The sequence below is a fragment of the Pogona vitticeps genome, chromosome 12, assembly GCF_051106095.1.
Source record: "Pogona vitticeps strain Pit_001003342236 chromosome 12, PviZW2.1, whole genome shotgun sequence".
In the NCBI taxonomy this organism is placed as follows: Eukaryota; Metazoa; Chordata; class Lepidosauria; order Squamata; family Agamidae; genus Pogona; species Pogona vitticeps.
This window is the reverse complement of record NC_135794.1, coordinates 11,780,868-11,796,921: the sequence shown is the minus strand read 5'-3', so window position 1 is coordinate 11,796,921 and position 16,054 is coordinate 11,780,868. Positions and strand designations below refer to the sequence as shown.

Here is a 16,054-nt window from a genome sequence, read left to right as displayed (position 1 = left end):
GATCTTACTCCACCTGTCCCACAAGAGGTCCGGGTGGAATAAGATGGGGTAGAATTCTTATATAATTCTTGCTCGGTAGGATACTCACTAGATTGTCCAGATTAAGAACTCATCTTTTCTTGGTTTGATAAGACTGCTGTGAAGGCAATTGTGGCAAAGTGTCACAGTAAAATCATTGAAGTTTTATAGTTGGAAATCACAAATACGGAGGCAACAAATTCCAGCTTGTATGCAGATTTAGCCCAGCAGCATTGCCTGCCTACAGATGCTTCCAGGCAGGCACTTTGTCCTTCTGTCTGTTTACCTTTCCAAGGCCTGCCAGTCACCTGAGATCTTTCTGACCAGCGCCTCCTCAGTTATTATGAACATTAAAATGCATAGTTCCATGTTGATGTGAAACTACAACAGTCTCTAAGCAAAGCTCAGCATACTACATAAAGGAGAGAAATTCTAGATCAACAGTGGAACTTTATTACTAGGAGTGCAGTAAATATCCAGCCTTTGGGAAATACTGAAACTGGACTCTTTATCTCTGTAACAGCTACAGGACTCTTGCTACAGAGCATGAAGCCTTAATGCAGAAATACCTCCATTTGCTTCAGATTGTGGAAACAGAGAAAACAGTTGCCAAGCAACTTCGGCAACAAATTGAAGATGGAGAAATAGAGACAGAACGTCTGAAATCTGAGGTAATGGGGTCTGGCCCACAAACATGCCGCTGATCCAAAGGGTAAAGCTCTGGTCAATCAAAAGGCCCGTTGTCCTGGATGCCTCCTGCCATTCAGGAGAAATAGGTCACATTCCTCTGGGCTAGATAGAGAAGCACTGCCAGCAGAAGGTTTACATTTGCATTATGCAGAGGAAGAAGAAGGTAGAGGGAGGCTTATTCTGGAACGGAATGGGTTGTGGCTGCGTGGATGAAATGGAAACATTTTTCGGTCTCACACAACAATGTCATGGGCATGCCAATGTATGTAGAGTCTGAACTTTTTGACCATTGTGGTTTCTCTGGGAAACATAATGCACCTGAATGTCTTGACTTGATGCTTCTGATCTTTGATGACAAAGGACTACGATATTTTTTTGTCACAAACCATCTGTCTGGCAGTTGGACAAGGACTGGGGGAGGAATGATGTAGCTTGTGAGCCATTTTGTGCCCTCTGAAGCCTCCCTCTTATTTTTCAAAAATGTTTTGATGGTTTTCAGAAAAAGAGAAAAACAGAAGAACTGCACCAACAGAATTTATTTATTTTTATTTATTTAAAATATTTTTATCCCACTTTTCTCCTTAAAAGAACCCAAAGCAGCTTACATTATTAAAAAGTAGCATTTAAAATCTAAAAACAGTAACTATACAAATATTTGTATATGCCTGGACCCGGATCTCACCATGGAAACCCAGGTGGCATCTGTGGTCCAGGCAGCCCATTTCCATCTTCGGAGGATTGCCCAGCTGCATCCCTATCTAGACGTGGGGGCACTCACGATGCTGATTCATGCCCTTGTAATCTCAATAATAGACTAGTGCAGTGCTCTCTACATGGGGCTACCCTTGAGGCTGATGCAGATACTTCAACTGGTCCAAAATTTGGCAGCCAGATTAATAACTGGGGTAAAGAAATTCCAGCACATCTCCTCCACTCTGGCTGTCCTTCATTGGCTACTGGTTGGTTTCTGCATTGACTTATGATAACATTCACAGCCCTGATAGGTACCAAAGACCTTGGTACCTATCGGAACGCCTGAACCCAGCCAGATCTGTCTGTAATACCAATTCCTCACAGGCAAGGTGGTTGAGGACTTTGACCCTAAAGAAGGCCCAGAGGGAAAGAACAAGAAATCTGGACTTCTTGGCAGTCCCCCCCCCCCGGCCGCCTATGGAACAACCTGCTCATTGAGATCCGCCTGGCACCATCGCTGGATGGATTCAAAAGAGCACTGAAGACCTGGCTCTTCTGCCAGGCTTTCCCAGAGCACTAGGATCTTGCCCTCCCTTTTTACCATCCTTTTTGTCATCTTCTCCATCACCCTTTTTTACCACCTTTATTGCCATCTGTTGTAATTTACCCTCTTTGGCTTTTATCAATGTATTTATTTTTATCATGTTTTAATACTGTCGTTAGCTGCCCAAGAGTGGCCTGTTTGCCAGATGGTGCAGGGTACAAATTCGATAAATAAATAAATTCAAAAAGATTAAACAAATACTATATTAAAATGATAAATAAAATCAATATTAAAACACATTTAAAACAACAGAACACAACAATCCATTTAAAACCCTTCTCGGACCACCAGTCATTAAGAGAAAGCCTGCCTGTAGAGAAAGGTCTTTGCCTGCTTGTAAAAGGACAAGAAAGATGAGGCCAGCCTGGTCTCCTGTGGGAGGGAGTTCCAAAGTCTGGGAGCAGCCACAGAGAAGGCTGTCTCCCCAAGCACACCTGTGAGGGTGGTGGGACCATGAGAAAGGTCTTTCCTGATGATCTTAATACCAGAGCCGGCTTATTATGGGAGACATGGTCTTTGAGATAGCTTGGAGCCAGGCCATTTAGGGCTTTATTATAGGTTAAAACTAGCACTTTGAATTGCGCCCAGAAATGGATCAGCAGCCAGTGGAGCTGCTGTAACAGGGGACTTGTGTGTTCCCTGTAACCCACCCCAGTTAGCAATCTGACTTTTGGACCTTTTTGAGTTTCTGAATACTTTCCAAAGGCAGCCCCACATCCAGCGTGCTGCAGTAATCCAGCCAAGATGTAACTAGGACATGTATCCCTGTGGACACATCAGACCTCCCAAGAAAGAGGCACAGCTGACACACTAGTTTTAGCAGTGCAAAGGCACTCGTGGCCAATGCTGAAACCTGGGCATCCAAGCCCCGAGTTGAATCGAGGAACAATCCCAGGCGGCAGGCCTGTGTTTTCAGAGGGAGTGTCACCCCATCCACCACAGGCTGCAACCCTATTCCTTGAGCTAGTTTTGGACTGACCAGGAGCCCTTCTGCCTAGTCTGGATTACGTTTCAGTTTATTTGTCCTCATCCAGTCCATGACTGACATCTGGCACTGAGGAATTAGATGGAAAAGAGAAATAGAGTTGAGTGTCATCCGTGTACTGGTGACACTGAACTCGAAAACTCCAGGCAGCCTCTCCCAATGGTTTCATATAGATATTAAATAGCATAAGGGACACGATAGAACTCTAAGGGACCCCACAGGCCAACGGCCAGGGTGTGTTGGACAAGAGTCCCCCATCACCACCCTCTGAGTTCTCCCCTCCAGGAAGGACCGTAGCCACAGTAAAACAGTGCCCCCGAGTCCCATCTGGGAAAGATGGCCCAAAAGGATACCATGGTCGATGGTATCGGAAGCTGCTGAGAGGTCCAGTAGAACCAACAGGGACACACTCCCTATGTCCAGTTCTCAGCATAGATCCTCTACCAAGGTGACCAAAGCAGTTTTTCTCCCATAGCAAGGACTGAAGCTAGATTGAAATGGATCTAGATCAGGGGTCTCAAACTCAATTTACCTGGGGGTAGAGTCTGGGTGAGGCTGGGCCACATCAGATTTTCTGCAAAGTGGAGCAAGAGCCTGAGGAAGCCGCCCAAGAGTTTCCTTAGCCTGGCTGGGGCTCCGAGGAGGAGGAGGGTCGCGCAAGCCCTCGTCACCAGCCATGACCCCCTCCAGCTCCTTCTTCACTACCACCACCAGCACCACCACCAGCAGGACGAAGAAGTGGAGAAGGGAGGGAGTGTCGGTGACCACCTAGCGGGGGGGGGGGAGAGAGAGGAGGGCACAACATAAATTTTTCTTAAAAACCCTCACAGAATCGCCTTGCCAAAGGAGAAAAGCCCCCATCAGTACCTGCAAAATTAAACAGAACGGGGTGGGGCCCCCACAGGTGCACGCACATGCACACACACACGGAGGTCCGGTAACCTTCCTCTGAGGGCCCCCCTCAAAAAAAAGGCCACTTAGCAGCAGCTACCCCCACCATGACAGAGGAGCAAACGTTGCGAAGCAAGCCCAGGCAACCTTCAGAGCTGAGGCGGCTGAAGCAGGACGAACAGGAGGAGGAGGAAGCTCTGCCAGGCGTTGAGGCGGCTGCTGGCCGGGCTGGTGCTGGGGGCGCCGAGAGAGAAAAAGAGCCAGAGAGCCACTTTCCTGGAAGAGGCGGCAGAGCTGCTGTTGGTGGCTTGGAGGCGCTCTTCGAGGATGGGCTGGGAGCGAGCTCCGCTCTCAGGAATCGCTCGGCGGCAGCTTGGGTGCTTGGGGGAAAGGGCCAGCAGCGCGCCTCGCTCGCCAGCTCTCCCCCAAGACAGCACCTCTTGCACCCTCCATCCGGAACTGCAGCCTGCCAGCCGGCAGACAGGCGAGCTGGCTGGCAGGCTGCAGTTCCGGATGGAGGGTGCAAGCGGCGCTGTCTTGGGAGAGAGCTGGCGAGCGAGGTGAGGCTTTTTTTACTCTTGACAGCAGAGGATACGTGGGCACTTCGGGGGGGCAGGCAAGGTGGGGGCCACAAACTATCATCCAGCGGGCCGCAAATGGCTCCCGGGCCGCATGTTTAAGACCCCTGATCTAGATAATTCAGGTACCCCTGGAGTTGAGAAACCACAATCCACTCTGGCACCTTGCCCAAGAATGGGATATTAGAGACTGGCCAGCACTGTGGGGTCCAAGGAGGGTTTTTCCAATATTACTGCTACTGCTGCCTCCTTTAAGCATGCTGGGTCGCTTCCCTGCTGCAAGGAGGCCTTCAGTATCTCCTGGACCCACTTGGCCAGTCCCTCTTTGGCAGCTTTTATAAGCCAGGACGGGCAAGGGTCTAGCAGGCAAGTGGTAACCTTCACCTCTCCGAGGGTCCTGTCCCCGTCATCAGGCTGCAAAAACTGAAATTTTTCCATCAACATCGGACAAGCAGGATCCATAGTTGGATCTACAGGATCTGTATTAACAACAGAATCCAAGCCAGAGTGTATCTGAGCAACTTTGCCTGCCAAGTGCTGTGTACATTTTTCACAGCCAGCTACCAAGCGGTCAACCCTGTCTTCCTGTGGGAAGGCCGCTGACCACTTGGAAGAGGTCAGCCAGGCAACTCTGTGCAGATGCAATGGTGGCAGCAAAGAAAGACTTCTTTGCTGCCACCGCCACTGCCACAGAATAGGCCTTCCGATGGGCTCTAGCCTGTGTTCGGTCAGATTCACTCCCAAGTTTTCCGCCATCGTCACTCTAGTCTCCATCCCAGTTCCTTCACCACCACTAGCTCCCCAGGAGGCCAGTTTGGCTCTACTTCATGGGAGGGAACGCTTAGGAGCAACTGTGTCAACAGTCCCGGGCATTTCCCCATTCCAGTGATCAACCAGGGCTTCGACAGCATCACCTGCCAAGGCAACAGGAAACTCCCCAAGAGCCGTCAGGAAAGCATTTGGATCCATCAGCTTCCTGGTGGTGGATTATCTTAATTGGTCTCCCACCCCTGCAGAGGCTCTGAGTTCCAGCGAGTCTAAGCCCCACCAGGTGATGATCTGTCCATGACAACGGAACTACTGTACAGAGAGCTCCTCCACATCAGATCACCAACACCCGGTACAGAAGACCAGGTCTAAAGTGTGCCCTACATCATGAGTGGGAGCAGATTTGGGTCAGACCCATGGTCATCATGGAGGACATGAAGTCCTGAGCCACTCCTAACAAAGATGCATCGGCATGGATGTTGAAGTCCCCCAGCACAACTCGCCTAGGAGATTTCAACACCACCCTCAAGACCAGCTCCGCTAGCTCAGGAAAGGAGACTCTTGAAGAGCAGGGTGGGCGGTTCACCAACAGAATCCCTATTCTGTTCCAGGCTCCCATTTCCAAATACACACATTCAAATTTGGAAAACTGAGGGATGTGGCACCTGGTGAGGAAGACAGAGTCCACCTCCCTACACCCCCGTCCCCCCAGGTCTCACCTGCTGCTGCACAGAGATGGGGATGTACAATTCCCAGGCTTAAAAGGAAGAGACTTCCAAATGGCAGATGGAGGGGAGGGGTATCAGGAGACAGGTCTCTCGTGGGCTCCCAGAGGCATCTGGTGGGGCCACAGTGAGAGACAGGAAGCTGGACCTGAGATGGGCCCTTGGCAGGATCCAGCAGGGCTCTTCTGAGGTTCTTATGTTCCTCCTGCGACACCAAGCGTGATGCAAAGTGCACACGTAGCGCCACGCTTTGCACACGGCGGAGGCACTGTTTCTGCAGGTAGGGTTCTCTTTGTACCTGCAGGCAAGGAAAGAGACAAATCAAGGAGCCCCAGGTGATGCCAAACTCTAACTCCAAATAGAAGGCATGGTTCTCTTCCAAAACAAGGTGTGAGGCCTTCCAACAACTTGTCATGGTGAAACAAAACAAAAATACCCAGTCCTGCTCCCAGCCAAAAGTATTTTCCACCCAAACTGTCAGTGACTTCTGGTCTTTACAGGTTTCACTGCAAGGTGTGTGTACAGTCTTGGAGCCATGGAAATGTCCCCTAGGACCTGCCTCCCCCTGGAGTTCACGTTTTGCCATATATGTGCAAGTTACAGATCAGAGCAGGGATTTCAGAAGACACAAGGCTGCAAATGCCCCGTTACCTGCCTTCTTGCAGTACCTGGCCTTCCTTCCTTCCGCTGTGAAAATCACAAGTAAGGGGCAGTTCCCAAGTTTCAGCCTACAGTCCCCAACATTAGCGTATGAATGGTGTAACCATAATAGTATCAACTAGTGCAGTGCTTGAGTCTCCCAATTCGGTTTGGGTGCCAGTTTGACTCCCATGAATGTACCCTGCTCCTACCGGGCTTTGCCAGGTCTTTCTGGCCCGCTCCAAATCTGCATTCTTTGTGGTATTTAACAATAATATATGTGCCATCAAGTTGATTCTGATGAAGGGCAACCCTTTTCTAGGTATAAAGTACTCACAGGTAATTGCCCATTCCTTTCCTCTGGGGGTACCCTGGAACTACAAGGGAAGACCCCCCCAAGACCACACAGGATGGCTTTTCTCTCTATCTGCCAGCCTCTGGTTCTGGATACTCAATTCACTCTGCTATATAGCCAGTGGACTGCAATATTTGATCCATCATATTCACTTGAATGGGAACACACAAACTGTTATAACTAAGGAGGACATGGCACCACAAAACCTACACAACGTGGTAGACAACAGAAAGGAGACCTGCGAATTTTCAAGCTTGGGGACCAACCACCTTCAAAGTTTACTTATTTTTTCTCCCTCCTCCCTTTTTTTTAAGCTGCTGCACTTTGCTGATGAGTGTAGGATGGGGCATTCTTTCTGGTGGAGGTTATACAGGGAGAAGGAGTGTTCTCTTGACACACCAATGATGGGAAGGAGTGGACCAAAATGCAGCACCATATACCCTACTTTACACTTTCCTTTGAATAGAAATAATTCACTAGCCTTGGTGGGCCTAAATGAAAAAAAGTACCTGACGATTACATATTTTCAGGTTGTGCAAGGAAGAAAGTGGGCTCCCGATAGGACTTTCTACTCTAGATTTCTACTTCCAGACTGATCACAACTAGGAAGAAGCTGCACATATGGTATAAAACGACATCTCCTTAGAACAGCAGTGCTTAACTAAAAGGGAAGGTGGGGTTGGGGCTAGATGACATGACACCAGGCTGCTACTTCTGTTGTGTGAGGTAGTTTGCAGTATGAGTTATTTTTGATATGATCTAATTCTGATTTTTTTTAACCTCCTCATGTGGCTGAGTTGAACTAGACTCCTTTTTCAGCCACAAAACTGGCAATTGCAGTGAGGAAAATAGCAAAACAAGGGAAAGGTAGAGAAGATTCTAGAAGGGTATGTGGGACAGAAGAGTCCTGATAGCTCAAACAACTCAAGAAGATAGTGGGGTTTGCGGGAAACAAAGAAACATGGACAAGATCTTACTAAGTTGGATGGCAACTAAGCACCCAAACCCCACAAGAACACAAACACCAAATATATATGCATACAAGCAGAGAGGTACCTACTCAGCCCTAAAAGTGGTCCTAGCCGCCTAGAGTGGTCCTATGTGATTCAGATAGGCGGGATATAAAATAAATAAATAAATAAATAAATAAATAAATAAATAAATAAATAAATAAATAAATAAATAAATAAATAAATAAAAGTAAATTACAGTACTAGGGGAAGATGGTCAATGCCCATGTGCATCATCCACCCTTGCCTTATTGATTGATTGATTGATTGATTGATTTATACCCCGCCCATCTGGCCTAAAAGGCCACTCACTCTAAGCGGCTTCCAGTGAATATAAACAATAAAATAATACAAAGAATTACATAAATCATATTACAATATACACAATACAAAAATAGAATAAAAATAAATAAAGGGAGAGCAAAGAGAAAAATCAAGTGTTAGCTGGAGGGAAGGCCTGAATGTATAGCCATGTTTTTAGTTGACTTTTAAAAGTGCACAGAGTGGGGGCCGCGCGAATATCAGGAGGGAGATTATTCCAGAGGTGACGAGCCACCGCCGAGAAGGCCCGGTTTCGTGTCTTTTCCTTCCGGGCCTCTCTCGGCATCAGCCTCCTCAGCCTCACCTCCTGGCTCGCATGGGTGATCCGGGTAGATCTTGGTGGGAGCACTCGTTCTGCCAAATATCGAGGTCCTAAACCGTTTAAGGCCTTATAAGTGAGCATTAGAACTTTAAAGTCGGTGCAGAAACAAATGGGCAGCCAGTGCTGGTATTTTCTCACTCCATTGAGGAGTCTGGCCGCCGCATTCTGCACCACTTGAATTTTCCGCATCAGCCTCAAAGGCAGCCCCACGTAGAGTGTGTTACAGTGGTCTAATCTTGAGATTACGAGTGTATGCACCAAGGTAGTGAGCGCCCCCGTGTCGAGATAGGGCTGCAGCCAGGCAATCCGCCATAGGTGGGAAAAGGCCGTGCGGACTACCAACGCCACCTGTGTTTCCATGGTGAGCGCTGGGTCCAGATGTACCGCCAGGCTGCGGACCCCACTCTTCGTGGCCAGGGTCACCCCCCCCCAAATGTGAGAGAGTCATCCAAGCTGCCAACCATGGGGCCACCCACCCTCAGAACTTCTGTCTTGTCTGGATTCAGCCTCAGCCCATTTTCTTGCATCCTTTGCAGTGCGGCCTCCAGGCAGCGCTGAAGGGACAGGACGGCATCACCTGCAGTTGGTGAAAAGGAGATGTAGAGCTGGGTGTCATCAGCATATTGATGACACGATGCTCCACACCCCCTGATGACCCCGCCCAGCGGACTCATATAGATGTTAAACAGCATTGGGGAGATAATCGACCCCTGTGGGACCCCACAATTGAGAGTCCACAGGGCCGAGACATTCTCCCCAAGCTGCACTCTCTGGGGACGGTCCCCCAAGAAGGAACGGAGCCAGGCCAGTGCCGAGCCACCAATTCCCAACTCAGAGAGCCTCCCCAGGAGGATACCGTGGTCGACGGTATCAAAGGCCGCCGAGATGTCGAGGAGGACCAGCAGGGAGATTTTGCCCCTGTCGGCCTCCCTCAACAGGTCATCGTACAGGGCGACCAATGCCGTCTCAGTACCGTGACGCGGCCTGAAGCCCGACTGAAATGGATCCAGGGCATCCGTTTCGTCCAGGTGAGCCGGGAGCTGATCGGCCACCACCCTCTCAACCACTTTGCTCATGAAAGAAACATTGGCGACGGGCCTATAATTGCCAATTTTGTCGGCCGCCAAATTAGGTTTCTTTCTTATGGGCCTAATGAGTGTCTCCTTGAGGGCAGATGGAAACCTGCCCTCAAGGAAAGACCCATTTATTATTGCAGTGGCCCATTCTGTTGTTATCGGCCTGGCTGCTTTGATTAGCCAGGCTGGGCAAGGGTCAAGGGAGGAGGTGGTGGCTCGACAGCAGTCAAGCCCCTTGTCCACAGTGTCAGGCATCACTGACTGAAAGGAATCGAAAGTTACCAGGCAAGACGGAGCGCTGGACATCTCAGCTCGACTCACTGTATTCAAAAAAGGAGAGAGCTCCCGGCGGATGGCCTCCACTTTAGATTTTTAAAAGGCTGCAAATTGGTCCGGTGAGAAACTAAGGGGAGGCCTACCCAGGCCAATTCTGGATCTAACAGCTGCACTGGATGAGGGAAGACAAGACAGTACAAGACCCAAGCGAACTCAGTTGGAGACCCTCCCCATAATTTGGTAAGAGATGTCCTTAGTCTTCACTAATTAGGGGGTAGAACTTCCAGTCTCTTTCTCAATTTTTGTCATCTAGTGCCCCTTCAGTGTCTTTCTTGTTGCTTTATGTTTGTTTTCCCTCACTTTCCAGCACATCTTTTTCAAAAACTTAATATTTTAAACCCTCAACATTTCATTTTTTCCTAGTGTCATCTAAGGCAGCCCCAGCCATACCAGAACTGAGTCAAAGCTCCTTGCTTTGATTTGACACAAACACCCACCCACCTCGCATCAGACTCGGAATTTGGCATTCATCTGAACCCAGGGCATAGCCTGATTTTTAGCATAATGGATGAAACCTTATGTTGGCACAACAAGGCCACATAAATGGTGATGACACCATCACACAGTGGCATTCAGTTTTACTTTTATGACATTTACAATTTCCTATTCTCACCCCATCGCACCCCCATCAGTTTCAGAAGGTCACTAGGGATCCCTTTAGTCCTGGGGCATATTTTAGGAATCTTGGATCCTGCGTGGAGAGAGCCTTTAAAAAAAAAAACCACACACACACACACAAAACTAGGTCACTGCTGGGAGTCCAGATTTAGTGGCAGGACCATCAACTGCAATTTTGCATTTTGAAGCCCCACCACAACCACCTTCAGCCCCCCCCCCCCCCGAGGCTTCCCTATGGCAAAAGTGATTCCTAGCTGGCCTCTGAGCTTCATGTGAGGAAGGGACAAGAAGTTATAACTTTTATTAAAATTAACATAAATGGTGCCAGCGGTGTCATCACCAATGGTGTCATCACCATTTACACTGTAATGTTGTAGTTTCACCATAATTGTTTTTCAGCCACTGAGTAAGTAATTCCCAGGAAATATGAATACGTCGATTAGTGCATCTCTGTGTTTGAATTCATTCCGTTGAACTTTCCATTGCCTCTCCACCCCATCCTACAGCCTCATGCACTTTGAAGCATAGATCAAATTATCTTCAATGTGCAAATGTTGCTTTGTGAAAGTTTGAAAGGAAAAAAAGCAGCTCTTCTCTCCTATCAGCGGCAGATCTCCAGTTCAGTCCAGTCAGTATCTCCCTAGTTTGCAAAGGCAATGTTTCTCCCATCAGCTAGGCTGACATCAAAAGTAACTCCATTTTGTTCCAAGTATGATCTCTTTGGTCATTCCCAATTATAAATCACAGTGCTTGAGAGGCAGCCCTGCAGCTCACCTGGCAGGCTGATGGAGGGAGATGGCATGGTCCACCATGTGACCATATGTCTTCTAGTTTGGCTCAGCAAGCAGCTGGGCAGCTACCCTGTTTCCCATAAAATAAGACCTAACCTGAAAATAAGCCCTAGTATGATTTTTCATGATGCTTGTAATATAAGCCCTACCCAAAATAAGCCCTAGTGAAGTGAAACCCCGCCCTCCACCCTTGTGCAGCAGCCGGAAGAAGATAACATGATTGTATTTGTATAAGTGTAGATGGTTGTACATGAAAAAAACCATCCCCTCAATATAAGCCCTAACATGTTTTCTGTTTTTGTTTTTTTGGAGCCAAATTAATATAAGACCCTGTCTTATTTTCAGGAAAACACGGTACTTGCCATGGAGGCAGTTTCCCTTTCTATTTATTTATTTATTTATTTGATTTGATTTGTACCCCGCTTATCTGGACCACCGGACCACTCTAGGCAGCTTCCAATATAAAAGCAAACAATAAACACATACAATTATGTAATAATACAACAACAACAACTAAAATAAAATAAAGAATAGAGAAAAATAAAAAGAAAGGTCAAGAATTGGCTGGAGGGAAGGCCTGAACGAATAGCCATGTTTTTAATTGGGTTTTAAAGATGCCCAGCGTAGGGGCTGCGTGAATCTCCAGAGGGAGATTGTTCCAGAGGCGAGGAGCCACCGCCGAGAAGGCCCGGTTTCGTATCTTCTCCTTCCGGGCCTCTCTCGGTGTCAGGCTCCTCAGCCTCACCTCCTGACGCGCACGGGTGATCCGGGTAGACCTTGGTGGAAGTAGGTGTTCCGCCAAATATCGAGGTCCTAAACCGTTTAGGGCCTTATAAGTAAGCATTAAAACTTTGAAATTGACGTGGAAACAGATGGGCAGCCAATGCAATGCAGCCAGCGTGGGAGAAATGTGATGGTATTTTCTCACTCCAGTAATGAGTCTGGCCGCCGCATTCTGCACCACCTGAAGTTTCCGCGTCAGCCTCAAAAGCAGCCCCACGTAGAGTGCATTACAATGGTTTAATCTTGAGATTGCGAGTGCATGCACCAAGGTAGGACATTCATTGACTGCGCAGGTTCCTTTCACAATTTAGATATGGAAAGACCAGTTATTAGCTCCTCAGAAAACTGTCTCCTATACACCTTTAACAAGATGGAAAAGGAACCTCAGCTATGATTAAACATGTTGTTATGTTCACTTTGTGTTTTTGTTTGCTTTTTGTTTTATTGATTATGAGATTAGGGAATCATCTCCTAGAGTTTCACCCTTCTAGAATTAACCCCAAATGTCTTAACTTGTATTATTGTGAAATTTCTCACTCCTATCTTCCCCCCTTCCCCACAGCAGGCTCCTGCATCATTTTGTTGCACAGCATACTACTATATCATAGAAGAGTTCCCTTTTCCATGGCTGCCTAGAAGCTTCATGTTCTCCCTTTTACAGCCTTTGCTTCATTTCCTACAAATCTGCATTATTTTTGAAAAGTGATGGTTTATCTTGTCTCTGCCATGTTAAAATATGTACATACAATGTCTGCACAGAATAAAACTCCCCCTTATTCCTGCATCCTACCTGCCTACGCCTCACCACATCAGACACTTTGAACAGGATTACCTTTGACATTAAGCTAATTACAATCCTCAAAATGTGTGTGCAATTTGTTTGGGATAAATCTGATGTGCATTCCATTGCACTTCCAAGCACACATCTTTCTATTGGTGCAGCACTGATTTCAAAAGAATGCAGACCTGGACATGAAACAAACTGGGCCTGGTGGTGGTGAGACAGTGCATTTTCTAAGTCCAGTACAATGGACTTAGACATTCAGAAATATCTGAATTTTGCTTGCATGGCCTCTCCCCTCAAATGAATGGCAGTGGAAACTGCTTGGTCTCACCTATTTTGTGCATTCCGTATGCATATGTAAATTAACAAATAGAAGAAGCCAACTATAGCCACTTCTCCCAGGCAGCACCCACATCTTACCTCTGAGTAGTGGGGCTACAAATGGGTTGTAAATGAATTATGGGGCCTTTTCAACTGCCCTGCAGGCTTCTTCAGAAGAAGCAGAAATTAAACTTATGAAGAAGTATAAACTGGACCTGGAAGATGCAAATAACAAGACTGGTTGCTAACATCCTCTTGTTTACCAGCCAGATCCAAACATGCATGAATGAAAGAGCTTTTTTAGACCCATTTATGCTTCTTTTCATTAGACCAGAATCTTGCCTTGATGTCTTGTGACCTGCACCACCTTCACTGAGAGGGCAAGGTAAATTGAATGGTTGATTTTTCTTGGCCCTCTCTACAATTTCCAATAACTTGGCAATCTATCACAGTATCTTTTCAGCAGGCTTTCTGGATTTGGACTACGCTGCATTAGTTCTACTCCAGATCAAATGGCTGGTTCCAGTAGGTTGTGTTGAGACATTCTTGTTCTGCTTGTCCCATGGCAGTCCCTCAGGCCCCTGTTGTTCAACATCTACAAGAAACCAATGGCTTTAAAAACTGTTAGGTTTCGGAGTTAGTCCTTTTAAAGTTCTTTGTACTATTGATTTCCATTGCTAGTTTTTGTCTTGAGTTTATTCTGATGATGTTTTAACTGTTTCAGACTTTGTTTCCAGCTTTATTTTTATACAGCACCTCATAGTTTTAATCTTCTTGTTTTGTTTTTTCTTTATTTCTTGGCAGTATAGACATTTTGCAAATAAATACATCACATTCCTCAGGAGGAAGTTGCAGAAACCATGGCTGGAATCTTGTTGGCACTGGTTCTTAACCTTGGGTGACTCAGGAGTTGTGGACTGCAACTCCCAGAAGCCTTCACCACCAACTGTGCTGGCTGGGGTTTCTGGGAGTTGCAGTTCAAAAACATCCGAGTAACAAAGGTTAAGAACCACTGGCTTAGTGTGGTAAATCATGCTAGAGCAGGTCCTTTGAATCAGTGGGGATTTGGTGAGTCACTTGCTCCATAAGTTCCATTGATTCAAAGAGGCATACTCTAGTTGCAACTTACTACACTAAGCAACAGGATTTCAGCCAGGGTTCTAATCTTAACACCCTCACTACTGCCAATTTGGGTCTATGCTGCAAGAAAACAGGTGCCAGCTAGCATGATTGCTCTCGGCTGCTGGTGTTCCCGCTCGGTAACAAGCCACTCCAGTCTCCACCGGTCCAAATAATTCTTCAGAAAGCATCTGGTTTTCTAGTATACATGAGCCCTAGACTAACCTAGCTACTCCATTTCCATGCTGCCTTTCTGTGCTTTCCATGTGTCTCCTTGTATAACAAACATCTCTTGAGGGAAAGAGGAGGAGGATATTTTCAAATGTCATGGCTATCCGAAGCAGGCTGTGCTGCATCTGGTTGCTAGCGACAACCCAGGGATATTCAGCTCAAAGGCGGGAGCAGCTTTTTATAAACCAAGCTCTTCCACTTCCAGCCATTTCTGATTTGTTGATGATGGCATGTCAGTTGGCGTGAACCAATCTTTCTTCAACGCCTCTCAGCTCATTTGTATGTTGAATTCTATTTGTTGGTGTGTATTTTTTTTTCTTTGCAGAGAAATGAGATGTTTTGCATCTCATAAATAGGGTCACTTACTTGCACTGGGACCTGCCCGGTTAGTGCAAGTGGGCATTGACTCTCCTACTGGGTAGGTAGGTAAATGTCACACTTTCCCCAAGCAGTAAATTAAGTATGATACAAGTGAACCAAAACAATAGATTGTCCTTCATTTCAATCAGATGTTAACTGTTGAAGATATGTCATACAATGTCAGTGTGAAGGGACAGGAAGGGAGAGAAACAGAAGCAGTTAATCCAACCTACCACTGAGCATGGCTGCCTTCCCATAGTGACCCTTGTCCTGCCAAAGAGCAGTGGCTATTATGACATTATTTTAGAAACCTCCCTCCCTTTTTCTGTATACTGTATGTCGTTCCTAAGCTGTATCAAGAAGCACAATTTCTCCTTTAATGAATTGGTTATTATTAAATTTCTCCTATGTGCCCTTGAAAGTAACCATTCTTTTAAAGTGCCCAGATGAATTAAATCAGCTAAAACTGCACAAGTGCAGTCTGTAAAAGGGCCAGTCCAAATATCCAAGTCCTCTGAGACAGATGTAAAATATACAAGTTTTTAGTTACATGATATTGCTTATCCATCAAGTATGCTTTTATGAAGCTTTAGGTGTAACTGGGGATCAGATTTTGGGGTGTTCTGGACTACAAATACCATAATTCTTCATTCTGGGAGTTCTACATATCCCATAGATCAGTGTTCCCCAACCTTGGGCCTCCAGATGTTCTTGGACTACAACTCCCAGAAGCCTTCACCACCAGCTAGCGACAACCCAGGGATATTCAGCTCAAAGGCGGGAGCAGCTTTTTATAAACCAAGCTCTTCCACTTCCAGCCATTTCTGATTTGTTGATGATGGCATGTCAGTTGGCGTGAACCAATCTTTCTTCAACGCCTCTCAGCTCATTTGTATGTTGAATTCTATTTGTTGGTGTGTATTTTTTTTTCTTTGCAGAGAAATGAGATGTTTTGCATCTCATAAATAGGGTCACTTACTTGCACTGGGACCTGCCCGGTTAGTGCAAGTGGGCATTGACTCTCCTACTGGGTAGG

General features: G+C 46.7%; 1 protein-coding gene across 2 annotated transcripts in view; it reads left to right on the top strand.

Annotated features, from left to right (window-relative positions):
- RASGRF1 (Ras protein specific guanine nucleotide releasing factor 1) overlaps positions 1–16,054 on the top strand; it is a 194,477-nt gene that overhangs the window by 100,470 nt on the left and 77,953 nt on the right. For both annotated transcript variants that reach the window (XM_072982190.2, XM_072982189.2), the window contains exon 3: positions 542–689. In XM_072982190.2, coding sequence (XP_072838291.2) covers positions 576–689 — 114 coding nt within the window. In that variant the 5' untranslated portion in view covers positions 542–575. The remainder of the gene's footprint in view (positions 1–541; positions 690–16,054) is intronic.